This window comes from Theropithecus gelada, chromosome 3 (assembly GCF_003255815.1).
Source record: "Theropithecus gelada isolate Dixy chromosome 3, Tgel_1.0, whole genome shotgun sequence".
NCBI lineage: Eukaryota > Metazoa > Chordata > Mammalia > Primates > Cercopithecidae > Theropithecus > Theropithecus gelada.
In genome coordinates this window covers 162,110,040-162,126,752 of record NC_037670.1, presented here as the reverse complement: position 1 = coordinate 162,126,752, position 16,713 = coordinate 162,110,040, and the positions used below count along the sequence as shown (strand labels likewise).

Sequence of the window (16,713 nt, the reverse complement as noted above, 5' to 3'; positions counted from 1 at the left end):
AGAGATCTTTGTGGAGTAATGATGGCAATTCTAAGACATCATTAGAGTAGGACCTAGACATGGGTTTCCTTGAAATGAGGTTTAATTTTCCCTGAACCATTCCCACTCTCTTGGGCTAGTATCTCTATGTCCTATCAAAGGTTAGAGATGCAGTTGGGAACCATGAAACATGGAAATGTAATTGGTTCCATGATTTTGGCCACCTGAGCACCACATATTAATATTAATTAATATTAACACAAAAACCACATGCCACATTTTGTCATGACAGTCCACATTTAAGATGCATTTATTAAATCATTATAAGCTGTCTTTCCTAGGGCACACAGAAGCTTGTAAGTTACCTATTTCTTTAAGGAGCTGATGATCCAGTTAAGACATAGCCTTTTCCTATTCCAGTCTATGTATAAATTATTAATAACGGGGACTTCAGAGATTATCTAATATTACTTCCTATTTCACTAAATAGAAAAGAGAGGCCAAGGAAGCTTAAAATGAACTTTTCTAAAGACATCTTGTTTGTTAATGACACAAAAGGAACAAATGGAAAATAATTTAAGCAACATTAACTGAATGCGACTTCTAAATTGAGTGGCTCAGACTGCAGTGCTATAGTATTTCAGAGGTAAGCAGTGACTTGGGAGCGATAAGGAAATGGTGTCATGGACATGGCTGAAATCAAAGATGGACACTACTTAGTTATGCAGAGGAGAGAAGACTGGAAGGACTGTCCTTTTCCTGCTCTTTACTGTGGGAGATTCCTGTGTGGCAAATTCTTGTTCATCCTTCAAGGCTCAGTGGCGCCTTTCTGAACCATTTCTGGAGATCAGTCATCCTGTCCGCTATGCCCCGATAGCCCTTGGTACACATTTGTATGATATGAACTGCAACATAACTGCTCTATGTGCATCTTCACTGTTGGGATACAGGTCCACCATTGAATCTGTGATTGCTAGAATACAGCACATAGTTAAATAATTGTATAATAGGATTAGAAGAACAGATGTCATGATGCCGATTATTCATTTTGAGGACAATATGATGAGTGGTGCATGCATATTAAGTTATTGGAAATGTGATTAGATAAAGATCAGAATGATCCTATGGAATCATGTCTCCAAGAAACAGGATACTTCATATTGAAGACTTTGGATTTATGCAATGGAAACTAGTTTTTTTGCTGTTTAAAATATTTTAGGTTAAAAAACCTTTTGGCTTTTGAACAGAGGAGTAATATGGTGGAATGTAATGTGCATATGACTCGGTTGGGAATCGTGTTACAATGCAGATTCTGCTTCAGTAAGTCGGGGTGGGCCGTAAGATGCCGCATTCGTAACAAGCTCGCAGGTGCTGATACTGCTGCTCAGAGAACCATACTCTGGTTAGCAGGAGCTTACTGTGATCAATAGAAAAATAGATATTTTTTGTTAAATCCTGAGTTTTGCCTTTTCGTAATTTACTTATTCTATTCACCTGCTTTTAACTATAAAAGCATTCCTGTCTCTTTCCCTCTTTGAAACTTAGGCTTTAGACTTTTTTTTTTTTTTTTTTTTCATTTTTAACTTGCTTAGTCTTCTGTTTTTTAAGTAAATGACTGGGCAGGATTGCCACCTACTGGCAAGAAAAATAGCTTTTTTCTTTATGTAATATTTTACTTGTGTAAGGAAAACATTTTGAAGGAATGTATTGGGATGAACATATGTAAGGACTGCTTCTATGTCTTTCTTTTAAGAAATCCCATATTTTAAAACTCTTTATTTTTTTTCTAAATTGATACATTATTTTTTGTACATACTTATGGAGTACATATGCTATTTTGATACATTTATGGGATGTATAATGGGTATTTAGCACATCTATCACCTCAAACATTTGTCATTTCTTTGTCTTTGAAATATTTCAAATCTTCTAGTTATTTTGAAAGGTACAATATACTGTAGTTTAGTATAGTCACCCCACTGTGCAAACACTAGAACCTATTTCTTCTATGTAGTTGTATGTTTGTACTCACTATCCAACCTCTGGTCATTCCCCACCCCCACCACACCCTTCCCAGCCTCTGATAACTATCATTCTACTCTCTACCTCTGTCAGATCCACTTTTTTAGCTCCTCTACATATGAGTGAGAGCATGCCAATTTTTGTCTTTCTGTGCCAGGTTTATTTCGCTTAACATAATGACCTCCAGTTCTATCTTTGTTGCTGCAAATGACAGGATTTCATTCTTTTTTATGGTCAAATAGTATTTCATTACGTATATGTATCACGTTTTCTTTATCCATTCTTCTGTTGATGAACACCTAGGTTGTTAAATCTCTTCTTTTAAACTTCGCAGTAGTTGTCTCTTTGTTTTTCCAACACTCTTGAGGTAGAGATGACACTGGGTGTTTTGCAAAGCTGTAGAGCTTGGTAGCGCTGCTGCTATTGTATTATTGGGATTTGAATTATTTGAGGAATCAGGGACCAAAATTTCAACTTTTTTTTTTTTTTTTTTTTTTTTTTTGAGACGGAGTCATGCTCTGTCACCCAGGCTGGAGTGCAGTGGCACGATCTCAGCTCACGGCAACCTCCACCTCCCGGGTTCAAGCAATTCTCTTGCCTCAGCCTCCCAAGTAGCTGGGATTACAGGCATGTGCCACCACACCAGGCTAATTTCTGTATTTTTAGTAGAGATGGGGTTTCACTGTGTTGGCCAGACTGGTCTGGAACGCCTGACCTCAGGCGATCTGCCTGCCTCGTCCTCCCAAAGTGCTGGGATTATAGTACTATGCCCAGCCAAGAATTTCAACTTTGAATACCTCCTTCTGTGGAAAGAGATAGTAAGTAGAAGATAACGTTTACTCCAATGCAATCCCCTCCTATGTGTGGAAACTTTCGAGTACTAGAGAAATAGGCCCCCTCCCTTACACTTCTGTTTGCCTTAATGTCAAAAGATTTTTCTTTGAGGTCCTGGCCTCATTAGCATATTTCTGAGTTTTATAGAATCCTGTGATGTTTCTCAGTATTTCCTGCTTTCACACTGGCTCTCCCTCACGTTCTCTCATGACTTTCTCTTCCAGTGACCTAGACTTTAACTTCAGGGTAAAGCAACGTTCTGACCTCTAGGATGATTCTAGCTGATCATCCCCCAGAGCCGAGGGATCCAGACCCTGGCTTTGCATGCTGTTCGATGTGGAATCCTAGGGTAGAGGTATGGCAGGAGTTGGATCCTTGGATTAAAAGCCCCAGGTCTTTATCAGTAGGGTGATCAAGGAAGAGGTATCCAGTCTGTGGACAGACTCATGCCAGCTGAGTTTACACCACCATTTGGGAATAGGCTTTCTCAGACTAGGGTCACCCCTCCTAAGTTGGGGGCCAGTGACATCAAGGTGAGGAGGAGTGGAAGACAGAAAGAGTAAATAACTTCAGATGAGAAATTTTAGTCCCAAAACTGTTTCTAAATAATTGGACAAACAACTTTAATGAAGTACTTACTTTTCTTCAGTACTGGAAACTTCGCAACCGAGTGATAATTCAAGGATAATTATGTTTAGATAAAAGTTTAGGCTCCTAAGGTTTAGAGTCAGCAGGGAAGAGGGCAGAGGGCAGTCAGTAGATGAGGACACTTGTCAAAATCTAACCTCAAGATCTTCTTGTCCAGCCAGCCTCAACAGATGGAATTAAAACAACCAAATGATGACTCTATGGAAAGTCCTGTTTCTGAAATCATAATATTGGTGGGAGAACCGGGCAGCTAAGACCCAAACTAGCTCCTGTGATAGGTCTGGCTCCTTAGTCTGTAGCCAGAGTGATGCATAAAAAAAGTCAGTTTGGAGAAAAAAAAAAAAAAAAAGGTGGTCTGAATCTCTTAATTAAGACTTTTCAATGACTCCTTGTTTTCTATAAATCTCAAGCTCTGAAACTTCATCTATTTGGGGTGGAAAGAAAGACTTTACTTATTTTTCAAGACACATTTCAGATATTTTACTTACAATGCCTTCTAATCTCTCAACTTGGGCTAAGAGTGTTTCCTCTGGGCACTCATCCTCCTCAGCAGACATCTGTATCAGAGAAGTTCTCATCTTTAGTGAATTAATTTATTTTGTTTTGCTCTCCTTCCAGTAGATTCTGAGATCCTGATGGTACACATGGACAGAGTAGGGGCCCAATACGTATTATTGAATAAATGAGGCATTCTGTTTGGATTGTTTGAAGCAGTTTGAAATAATTATTTCTTGCCGGGCGCGGTGGCTCAAGCCTGTAATCCCAGCACTTTGGGAGGCCGAGGCGGGCGGATCACGAGGTCAGGAGATCGAGACCATCCTGGCTAACATGGTGAAACCCCGTCTCTACTAAAAATACAAAAAACTAGCCGGGCGTGGTGGCGGGCGCCTGTAGTCCCAGCTACTCGGAGGCTGAGGCAGGAGAATGGCCTGAACCTGGGAGGCGGAGCTTGCAGTGAGCCGAGATCGCGCCACTGCACTCCAGCCTGGGTGACACAGCGCGAGACTCCGTCTCAAAAAAAAAAAAAAAAAAAAAAAAAAAAAAAGAAATAATTATTTCTTAAGCCCTTCCTCTCATTAATGTATTTTTCTCTGGCCTTTCTTATTGTCTGGGCAGTTGTTCTTTCTATAATCTAGACAATGCCTGCATGATATAAACCAAGACTTAGTAACATAGCAGAGTTTCAGCCTACACTAGAGTTATGGTGCTTTGATGAAGATTGATGTGCTGTTTGAACGGATCAATTCTTGATTGCTTCTCCACACCCCCAACAACTGTCATTAGGTTTTCCTTTATGAATAATGCACAGAACTTCCTTCTGAGAGCAAGATCATCTCTGTCTTGTTCATCTGTGTATTTCTCTGTATTCTCTTACCTAAAACTGTGCCTGTCACATAGTAGGTGAATGAATGACTCTTGTTAAATCCAGCCACTTTTTGGGAATTTGTATTCTCCTGTTACACTCCCTCGCCAGTACCTGCTGCTTGGAAGAATAATGTTCTTTTCACTCCTTAGGAATACCCATTCTTATAATATCTATAAAACTTCTGTGGTCGGTGAGGTATATCTACAACAGCATGCATGGATTGGGATTGGCATATAAGCTGTTTTTTTTTTTTTTTTCGTTTAGAGAAAATTGCACAAAAGTTGCAGTTTCTGTGTTTAGCATTATAGCATGTGATAACTATGAGAGTGTTGGAGACTTGTTAGTGAGTGACAAGTGTCTAAATGAGCAGATTTAATTGTACTATTGAGGAAGAAACAAATTACTCTTCTCCTGGTGAATTAATATTTGTCTAACCATTCAGTTACATTTAATAAATTACCTCTATTAAAGCTTTAAAGTGACTTAACCTAGAGGTAACAGCAGAGTTAATATAATTCGTTTAAATGTGTGAGTTAGATCTTTGTTTCTCCACCCACTAGGTGGAGCATTTTTTCAATGCTTTCTTTTAGACACTTATCATTTTTGGTAATAAATACCATATTTTGGAAAGAAGATTACTTTTTAAAATATGTAGTCATATCATGCCTGAATGTCAACTTCAACAGGGTAGCCATGCCTGGCTCTGCAAGTTATCTCTACACGATTGCAGGAATGTTATTCCAATAGACTACAATAGAAATGGCACCTCTGCGGCCACTCAGACCTTTTAGAGAAATTCAAGTTAAGGAAAACTATCTCTCAATGCTTTTTATTTTTATTTTGTGGAAGATGTTAATTACCTAGTAATGTTTGCATGATAGGGAGGCTGAAACTGAGATGTGCACTCTCCTATAGCAAAGGTGGAAAGGAGTAATTAACATCAACAATTCAAACTACTCTAGGAATCTAAAACTGAACACAAAATTTTCTTTTCTTTTCTTTCTTTCTTTCTTTTTTTTTTGAGACAGAGTCTGTCTCTGTCATCCAGGCTGGAGTGAAGTGGCGTGATCTCGGCTCACTGCAAGCTCCGCCTCCCGGGTTCACGCCATTCTCCTGCCTCAGCCTTCTGAGTAGCTGGGACTACAGGTGCCCGCCACCACGCCCAACTAATTTTTTTGTATTTTTCGTAGAGACAGGGTTTCACCATGTTAGCCAGGATGGTCTTGATCTCCTGACCTCGTGATCCACCCGCCTTGGCCTCCCACAGTGCTGGGATTACAGGCGTGAGCCACCGCGCCCAGCCTGAACAAAGAATTTTCTAGCAAGTCAGTTGGAAATGTTTTATAAATTAGTTGGTCATTAAAATAACTCCTGTGTTACCTGTTAAACATAAAAGATTATTCAAGATAATCCCAAACATACTTCATAACAAGGCTCAGCATGAGAAGAGGGAAAATGATCCAGTATTTAGTGTGTATATAGATCTAAATCTGCTTGAATTTGATAGGAAGGAAAATATGTCATTTGATGAAACTGAAGGATTCGTTGTAATTATTAGATAGAGTGTGATTCCTAAAATTATAGCAAGCACATGATAAGGCAGAACTTTTAAATTATAGGTTTGGCTGGTACATGCAACAAAAGACCTGCACTGGCCTATGTAACAACAGGAGTAACAATGTGATAATTATAAGCTACACTTTACCGCTCACATTCGCAAGTGTAATTTAATGAATAGATTAACAGGCTGCAAAAAAGAAAAGGATTAACATTAACAACGGTCTGTTTTGTGCCACATACTGTGCTAGATACGTGACTGTTACTGATTGATTTAATTCTCATATTCACCCTGGAAGGTGGACATCGTTTCTATTTTATATACTGCATTTCTGCAAGGTTATAAATGCTCATGATTATTTAGAACACTGAAGTTAGTTTGACCTCAAATCTCATACTATGTCTGCTATACTAGGATGACTCTTAAATGCAGTTTATTAGTTAAACAAGCCTTGGAATATTTTAAGAAAGAGCAATTGTGATATCTACTAAAACAACAATATTATGAGCAACAAACTCGGCTCAACTGGTCAAATATTATTTGCTATGGGTGATAAAATGGGGCATCCTGCTCATTTTTAAAGCTCTTTTGGTATTGCTTGATAAAAAGGTTCTTCTTGAATTTCTTGTTTGCTCAAGCCACTTTAAAAATGATCTCTAAAGTGACCTTATGTCTGCTATAATGATGATCTCTATAAACGTCACAGTTACTTAAAACGCCCCAAAAATGTTAAAGTGAGAAGTGTTTGGCTTAAACAAACCGGTATAGGCATGGAGATTGAAAATGTCAAAGTAAGCTGTGATCTTACTAAGGAAGTTTTATATATATATAAAATAACTGGGAGCCTGGGATACTTTTGCTTCAGTTAGAAAAAAGTGTTTCTATAAAATTATATTGGCCGGGTGCAGTGGCTCACGCCTGTAATCCCAGCACTTTGGGAGGACTAGACGAGTGGATCACGAGGTCAGGAGATTGAGACCATCCTGGCTAACACGGTGAAACCCCGTGTCCCCTAAAAATAAAAAAAAGAAAAAAGAAAAAAGACCAGGTGTGGTGGCAGGCGGCTGTAGTCCCAGCTACTCGGGAGGCTGAGGCAGGAGAATGGCGTGAACACGAGAGTCAGAGCTTGCAGTGAGCCGAGATCGCGCCACTGCACTCCAGCCTGGGGGACAGAGCGAGACTCCGTCTCAAAAATAATAATAATAAAATAAAATAAATACGTAAATACAATTATATTAATACTTAGCTAATGCTGCCCATATTTTATATTATACAGACAATAATCTGCACAATAAAGTGAAAATTAATGTCAAATTACACAGGTTCACTAATAACTTTTCTGTATAGATTTTCATACATTAATGATAGTAAAATAAATATTCATTAAGGGCTTACTGAATTTTAAACACTGTAATGTACTTCTCAAAAATTATGGCTTTTAATCCTTGCAACAAGTCTGCAAACGGGGTATTCTTGTCTCTGTGTTAAAGAAAAGGTGGGTTGAGCTAAATGAAGTTAAGAAACTTGCCCAGAGTTACATAGGTTAGATAAACATCTAGCCTGACATTCAACCTACATAAGTCCATGACCAAAGCTGGTGATTTTAACGATGCTTCTATACTGCTTATAATTAGATATTATTTTATTTACTTATTCATCATTCATTCACTCACTCATTATTTGTTGAGGCAGGGTTTCACTCCTATCACTCAGGCTGGAGTGCAATGGTGCGATCTCGGCTCACAGCACACTCCACTTCCTCGGCTGGGACTGAAGGCATGCGTCACCATACGTGGCTTATTTTTGTATTTTTTGTAGAGACAGGATTTTTGTCATGTTGCCCAGGCTGGTCTCAAACTCCTGGGTTCAAGCGATCCACCTGCCTCAGTCTTCCAAGGTGCTGGGATTATAGGCATAAGCCACCATTCCCCGTGTATTATTTTAAATAAAAGGATTGATTTTTTTAAATGAGCAGTGGGAAATTTCTTCCTATTATTGCCTTTTTGTGTATTTATTTTTTACAGGGAACCAAAGTCCTGCAGATGTTCATGTGGTACCTGAATCCACGGCAAGTCTTTGATCTTTCTCAGGAAGGGCCAAAAGATGCGTAAGTCTGGAAATACTCTCCATGGTCCATAAGTATTTTAGGCAAGTGAGCACTTTCTGCTTCATTATCTGATTACCTTGTGAGGTATTTCCTGACCGTCTGTCATCTACTTTCTCACCTGTATCTCCTTCCTTTAAAACTTCATCTAAAGTTCTCTCCTACTCTTTCTTGGCTTAGTTCCCTTCAAAACATATCTTCTCAGCTATTAACTCAGGATACGTCTAGTGTGTTTGTTACTTACATGTGTGTAACTGCAGACTGTTCTCCACAAATCTGTGAATTGAGAAAGGACTCATTGTTTTTCTATTTCTTCATGTACAACTTTGGAGATGCACATTAGTGGGAATGTAAATGTATGTCTGTGGAGGGTGGAGCCATATTTGTTTACAAACATTTGAACTGAAAATAGCGTATGTGTGCGCGCGCGCGCCTGTGTGTGTACAAGAGAGAGAATCAATTGATTATACCTGAGGACTCTGCACAAGTGTGGGGAAGACATATTAATTCCTGCTCAATCCTTTTTCTGAGCTTCTCAGAAATCTCATTCCCTGCTTTTGTTAGAAGTGTTTAAAACAAAGTCTAGATTGTAGGTGACCCATATCCTGTTTCTCCCCCTTGGTGGAGAGGCACACAGTGGAAAAGACCAAGGACACTTCTGCTGTTCTCTGTCTCCCTGTTTTAAGTTCATGTACTAGGATAGTTCAGATGTTATCTGATAAATGTTAGAACACAAGGATACCATTTATTTTTTAATAAGTAACAATGTCAGAAGGTGATTTCTAGATAAATAGTATTATTGTATAAAATGGATAAATTACTTATTTTAAGCATGTAGGAGATTAGGAAATATTAAAATTAATTTGTTATTTTCTTAATGTATAAATTTCTTTGCCAGTTGAGTTTGCTGCAAGATTCTTTCTCTCTCTGTCCCTATAATACACACACACACCGCCCCCCCATATATATATATTTTTTTTCTATACTTTATTGTGCTAAGGCAAATCTACTATCCTGGGATGTGCCATTTTAGGAGCTTGTTTTCTTAAGATTTTATCACTTTAGTTAGACCCTAGAGAGACACTTCAGAGGTCACCATAAAGAACATGGTAGGACAGGAAATATTTTCAGAAGAAACCTATATTTTGTGATTTAAATAGGTGATATTTTCTCAATTACAGCCTCTCACAGCTTCACCTAAGCAAAAGATTTAGCAGGAGCAGTGTCACTGCATTTTTCTGAGAGCCAAGAGGAAAGACAAAATGATCTTATTTCAAGCAGGGAATTTGAAATAAAGAAAAATCAGTCAATCTTCCCACTTTGGGTTGGAGGTAAAAGTGGTGTGTAAGTGACTGAGCTGAGAGACCGACTAGATGGAATCGTAGATGTGATAGTAATGATAATGGGGAAGCCTCCCCATCTCGCTGAAAAAGATTTCTTAGGATTAAGAGGAGAAAGTGTAAGTTAGAAAAAGTAAATACATCCAGGGAAAGCTAGTAAATATAAAGAGGGGATATATAAGGACTATTGATTATCAATTAATGATGATTTTCTTGGGGAAAGGAGAAGAGGAAATGATGGGAAAAGGGAAAGAAAGAAGTTGAAACTAATGAGAAAAATAACGTTGACATGTAATAGAAGTTATGGGAAATAAAACTAGGACATCCTAAAATCCCTTAAATTCCAACGTTGAATTATTCATTCAAAAATAATGTCTGATGCCTACACCTGTTCCACTTGTGGGAGTCATTCCTCCTGTGGTTACTTGGGACCTATGATAGTATTGTCATCCTCACGATTATACATTTTCTCCAGTGGACACCACCCCTACCCATGTTGTCCTCTGCTTTCTCTCTGCTCTAGCCAGTGAAATGTTCTTTTGTTTACTTTTTCTTCTATTTCCTCTACAGGCTTGAACTGTATAGGAAAGTACCAAATCTGCGAATTCTGGCCTGTGGTGGGGATGGAACGGTAGGTCCCTGAAAGAGAATCCAGTTCTCTGCCAATTCTATATTTCTTATTGTTTTCTTGTGCCACTTCTTTTTATTCTTTGCCCAGTCTTTCCAATCCCCTAACACACACAGATCTCTCATGTGAATCAAAGCCCCTAAGAGTAACAAAGGACTTTTTATTGTCCTTATGAATACATACTTGATCGTTCTAATGTGTGCTTCATTCCCTCCACTGTGCTGTATTCTTTCCTGTGCCATGAAGTAGGGATGTGGTCAAATCATTAAAATGAAGATTATAGATAAATTCCTTTTAAAATATAAGCTGACCTGTTTCCTTTTTTTTTTTTTTTTCCCCGAGACAGAGTCTCGCTCTGTTGCCCAGGCTGGAGTGCAGTGGCGCAATCTCGGCTCACTGCAAGCTCCACCTCCTGGGTTCACGCCATTCTCCTGCCTCAGCCTCCTGAGTAGTTGGGACTGCAGGTGCCTGCCACCACGCCTGGCTAATTGTTTAGTAGAGCGTGGGTTTCACCGTGTTAGCCAGGATGGTCTCGATGTCCTGACCTCGTGATTCGCTCGCGTTGGCCTCCCAAAGTGCTGGGATTACAGGCGTGACCATTTATTCTTAATAATTTGGCCACAGTAGGGAGAAATACGTGGACACAATTGAATTATTACATTTTTTTTTACTAGTGGGACTAAAACTCAGAATATTGACTGTTGTTTTTCCCTAAAGATTATTAATTGGTCCTATTTATATTCTTTTTTGTTGATACATTTTACATGTATATGGACTATGTGTGATATTTTGTTACATGCATAGAATGTGTAATGTCAAGGTTTGGAGGTATCCATTACCTAGATGATAATTTCTATGTGTTGGGAACATTTCAAGTTCTCTTTTCTAGCTACTTTGAAATACATAATACATTGTTGCTGACTGTACTCACCCTACTCTGCCATTGAACATTAGAACTTATTCCTTCTATTGGACTGTATGTTTGTATTTGTTTATGAAAAAAACGTGGAATTGGGCTGAAGGTTAATATCATGGATATATTTTTTCCTGTTATGCCTCATCTGTTTTCTTCATTTGGCCTCTACTTATAGTGATATATTTAACAAAGTAAAGAATTGAGAATCATGACATTTAGCTTGTATTGTCTGGTTCTTTTTCTTCTGGATTTGGAATCTGATCTCATAGGATCTATGATTGTATCATGAACTATCTTTAGCTTTTCTCTAATTTCCCTAATTAGAATGTTTTATTCTCAAAGGTAGCAACAAAATCTTCCAATACTATCTCTCTTAGCACATAAGCACTTAATGTAGGGTTGGATGCACATTATATACCAATAAATGCAATCACAATGAAATAGAACTGTGATTTTTATCGGTCTTTCAGATACTCTGTGGAGAATAAAAACAATGTTCAGTTGGGAAAAATAGTCTTTATCTTTCTTCAAGGTTTATATTACACAATATTAGTTTATAAAATGCATTATAATGTCTTACAGCAAAGAAGCCAAACCTATTTAACTTTTTAAAATCCAACGGTTTTCAAAATTATTTGGCCATGGAATTTTTTCCCCACACAATACCAATTTTCAATTGATTTTATTGTTCTAGGGAGACATATTTAAGGGATGTGCTAGGGCAAAATTTCCCAACTTTCTTTAGTAAGAATTACATCCGAATGAACCCTCTGAGGATGGATATACTGTGTTTTTCCTAACTCAAGCATCCCCCAGCTTAGTTATCTTTAATGAAAGGGTAAACTCATTGTGATTCTGTACCATACCCATAGTTATCTTCCTTATTTTAGCATCTACTTGCCTTCTCATATGACTTCAGATGTCACTCACATCTTTTCTCCTTTTCTAAACCTCAGTGACAAAAACAGGTAAGTTAAGGATGTCGTCCTTCCTCTTTCTTAACTCAAATTCATATAAGCTACGCATAACATCCCCAGATCTTGGACTTCTTTGTTGCCTTGGGTGCTCCACCTCCCAGGCCTCCCCTTCTCCATGGAACCTCCCACTCTACCTCTCCCTCCCTCATTCTCTCTCCTTTCTTCTTCCTTTTCTTTTTTCATTCTTTCCTTTTTTTTTTTTTTTTTTTTTTTAGACGGAGTATGGCTCTGTCACTCAGGCTGGAGTGCAGTGGCATGATCACAGCTCCCTGCAACCTCTGCCTCCCAGGTTCAAGCGATTCTCTTGCCTCAGCCTCCCGAGTAGCTGGGATGATAGGCATGTGCCACCACACTGGGCTAATTTTTGTATTTGTAGTAGAGACGAGGTTTCACCATGTTAGCCAGAATGGTCTTGATCTCCTGACCTCGTGATCCACCCGCCTTGGCCTCCCAAAGTGCTGGGATTACAGGTGTGAGCCACATGTCTGCCTGTCTTCCTTCTTTACTCAGCAGATATGTGGAGGAAGCACTGTGCTAGGTCATGTAGTATTGAGATATTCTCTGCAATTAGGTGAATATTTGAAAGCATGGGATTCCAATGAATAAAGGATAAAGAGGAAAGACAGCCAAGTCCACACACTTGTGAAACCTATAATTATGGGGTCTGAGCCAAAGTCCAAAAGGAAAATAAATGAAAAAATAGAAGAATAGGACAACCACCAGTCTGTTCTGGCAAGTAAACAAACCAAAAAAGGAGTTTCAAGAAAGAGGCAGTAGTTAACGTTTTTAAGGAGACACTGAAAAGTTACCATTGCATATGGAGTTTCAAGAAAGCAGTTTCAATAGAGTATTTGGGGCAAAACCCAGAATGATGAGTAAGTGAATGTTGGTACAATCTTAATAAATTCCTAATGGACAGATCCGATTACAGTTTCAAATGTCTGTGATCTCTCTGATGCCATTGTCAGCCTCTTGACATGTAGACTACCTCCTTCTACTTTTCATATCCAGTCTTTTCAAGCAACTCTTCATTAATGATACCATAATTTATGAGTATTCCATAAGGGTAACTAATTTTTTTTTAATGTGGTAGGTACTTTTTCCTCTTAGGGACATTATCTATATTTTAACTTCTGTTTTTACCTCCTCTGATGTAATTCACAAATGTACTAGTCATTTACACTTGGGTGTCCCATGGCCACTTGCATTCAGCATGCCTAAAATAAAAGTAGTACATTTACCCTAGAGTTGGTGCATTTAGACTAATTATTTTTGTCAGTGGTAACATCTGTAGTTAAAATACTCAGAATCAAGACTTTGCTTATCTTGTACCTTATATAAACCCAAGTTTAATTTACCTTGTTAGAATAAGAGGTTTTGTGAAAAACATGGGGTATATGAAATGTTTATCATGGTATGTGACTGATATTGTTTTGTTTTGTTTTGTTTGTTTTCTATCACTGTAGAAGCTGGCGGAATGCTGCCAGTAAAGTGACAAAGCTCAGGGAGAAATCAGAAATTAAATATTTTTGACTGACTAGGATGAGGCTGTATTACCCCATAACCAAATTAGTTTAAGAGTATTATTTAAGATATAGAAAGTATTATTTAAGGTATAGAAAGTTTGCACTACTTTGGAAAAAAGTTCTTAGGCTTCAATATTAGCTACTTTAATTGTATGTTATTTAAAAACTACATGAAAAGCCAGGTATGGTGACTCACGCCTATAATCCCAGCACTTCGGGAGGCTGAGGTGAGCACATCACTTGAGGTCAGGAGTTTGAGACCAGCTTGGCCAACCTGGTGAAACACCATCTCTATTAAAAATACTAAAATTAGTTGGGCATGGTGGTGCATGCCTGTAATCCCAGCTACTTGGGAGGTTGAGGTGGGAGAATTGCTTGAACCCAGGAGGTGGAGGTTACAGTGAGCCAAGATTTTACTACTGCACTCCAGCCTGGGTGACACAGTGAGATTCTGTCTCAAAAACAAACAAACAAACAAACAAAAACAAAAACAAAACCAAGGAAGCAGAGGGATACATTCCCCAATAATGCACTTGGAAGTAACCTTTGGCAGGTTCCTTAACCTCTTTTGAGACTTCCTAAATCTACAAAGAAATGCATTCAGATCTCTAAGGTTCTTATAGCTGTAGCATTATAGTAATATAGACTATTGTTCAAGATAACTTTAATGCAAGCCACATTTGTACAATTTTGAATTTTCTAGAAGGTACTTTTAAAAAGGTAAAAAGCAAGTGAAATTAATTTATAATATATTTTATTTATCTAAAATGGTATCATTTCAATATGTGTTAATTTATAAACATTAAGATATTTTATGTTCTATTTGTACAGTCTTCAAAATCTAGCATACATTTTATACTTACAGCACATCCAATTTGGATGAGCTATATTTGAGTGCTGGATCACCACGTGTGGCCAATGGCTGCTGCGTTGGGCAGTGCAGGTGTAGTCTCTTTGTTACTGGCTTGTACAATTCAGAGGCTGTCACATAGTTACAGCTGTCAGATGGTCTGATTCCATTTTCAGATCTCTTGGCTTCAATAAAATTCAGCTAACTCAAGAATGATCTCAAACCTTCATGTTTGTAAATGAGAAATAGCCTGTCCTTGGTCATGTGATAAATTTGTATTTTCTCACTTCCTTGGCCACGTTGACACCTATTCAGCTCCCAATGGCTGTCACCCTGCTGAAATATTGACGAGCACATGAACTGATTTCTTCAGGTACCCTCATTATGGCTCCTATGGTCCCTATCTATCTGGCTCCTGACTTTGGTGAACTTGGCTGGATCTGCAAGTCTACCTTTAAACATTTTAATTATTTCCGAAAGGCCTGATGTTAAATTGACTCCAGCCATCCACTTCATGCTTACTTCTTGTTCTATTGGCTTCCCTAGATGAAAAGACATCTAAAATGGTAGGTATCCCCATGCCCTGACTCACCACAGCTAATGCAAAGAAAGAAGTATTATTTTCCTTTAATCGATATGGACAATCATCTCTCATCCTAAGCCCCTTTCCTCATTCATCCTCAGCCTAGTTATATTTCATAGTCTCTCATGAGTAAGCACACAGTGTACCCTCAGTGTGGATTCTATAGTGTTTCAAGAAAAGGTCATATTCTGACTTTTATCTTGATTTCTTTTGGGCTAATTTTAAGCACATTTCTTTTAACACATGTTGGCTTTATTAAGTGCAAACATACATTAAAGTATCAAAAGGAGGAATCATCATGCACATATTCAAAAGGGTCCCCCAGTCATCCAATACTGTGTGGTCATTTTCTTTCAGAGTTCAGCAAAACTCTTGTTTTCCTTTGATTTCCCAAAGTGAGTGTCCTTCACTTTTTGGCCTGCATGTACTACAAGGCAGTGCAACGTGCATCTGTTTTGTTGGAAGAAATATCAGTTCGCTGTCATCTCCACTCTTCAGCCACCCCCATGTTATTATACTGCAGAATGAAAATATTGCTCAAAATGCACTTGGTAAACATTCAGTGACAACGAATGCTAAAAACGGCCAGATGGTGGCAGCATTGACCAGCTGCTGCTGTGCATGGCTGCTCAGGGACAAAGCGGAGGACCTGGTATTCTCAATCTGTCAGCCCTGCTTTTCCTAGGAGGGAAGGAAAGAACTTTGCAAGCTGGGAAATCATTAGGCCCAATCGGGATAACTTTCTTCAGTTCTGGTGGAAAATATACCAAGTGCAATATGTCGCAATTAATTAAATAATGCAATTGAAAGGGTGCCAGGTGAGCCGGTGGAGATGATTTGGGAAAATACGAAAGCCGTGGCAGAGTTCCTGCCCATGGAACCTTTCAATGTGCAGTGTGGACTTCAGGTGGAAACAGGTTCTGGATTGCTGTAAAGACAGAGCTTCCAGTAACAGCTTTAAGATCTTTTGTAAAGTTTTTCTCTAAGGACAAAGACACAGATTGTTTCCCAAGATTTTTTTATGTCTCCTGCTATTGTAAGTGTGTATTTGTTTCCATTTTGTTTTTTGTAGCCCCTTTTTACTGCAGGGGAGCTCTGCTTTCACTGTTCTTTATAGTCTGCAAAAGAAAGACTTCCTGATTTGATGGCAGCCAAAGGTGGGGCTGATTTGCAAACTCAGGGCTCAACTTTAAGTGGAGAAATGGGAAGAGGACATTTTGCTTCTAGGAAACCGGGCCTTTATTGACGAAGTGAGAAAAGAGGAAGAAAATCTAGCTGAGTCATAGTAGCTAATGTTAGTTTAGCATTTCCTGTTTGTCAGGCACTAGCTAAGCAGTGTCTACACATGAGTTGATGAAACAACTCTAAAAGACAGGCATTAT

At 38.6% G+C, this 16,713-nt stretch overlaps 1 protein-coding gene across 4 annotated transcripts in view; it reads left to right on the top strand.

The window, feature by feature from the left end:
* Nucleotides 1–16,713, top strand: part of DGKI (diacylglycerol kinase iota) — a 467,910-nt gene that overhangs the window by 246,290 nt on the left and 204,907 nt on the right. For all 4 annotated transcript variants that reach the window (XM_025379314.1, XM_025379313.1, XM_025379316.1 and 1 more), the window contains 2 exons: nt 8,432–8,514; nt 10,422–10,482. In XM_025379314.1, the coding sequence (XP_025235099.1) occupies nt 8,432–8,514; nt 10,422–10,482 (144 nt within the window). The remainder of the gene's footprint in view (nt 1–8,431; nt 8,515–10,421; nt 10,483–16,713) is intronic.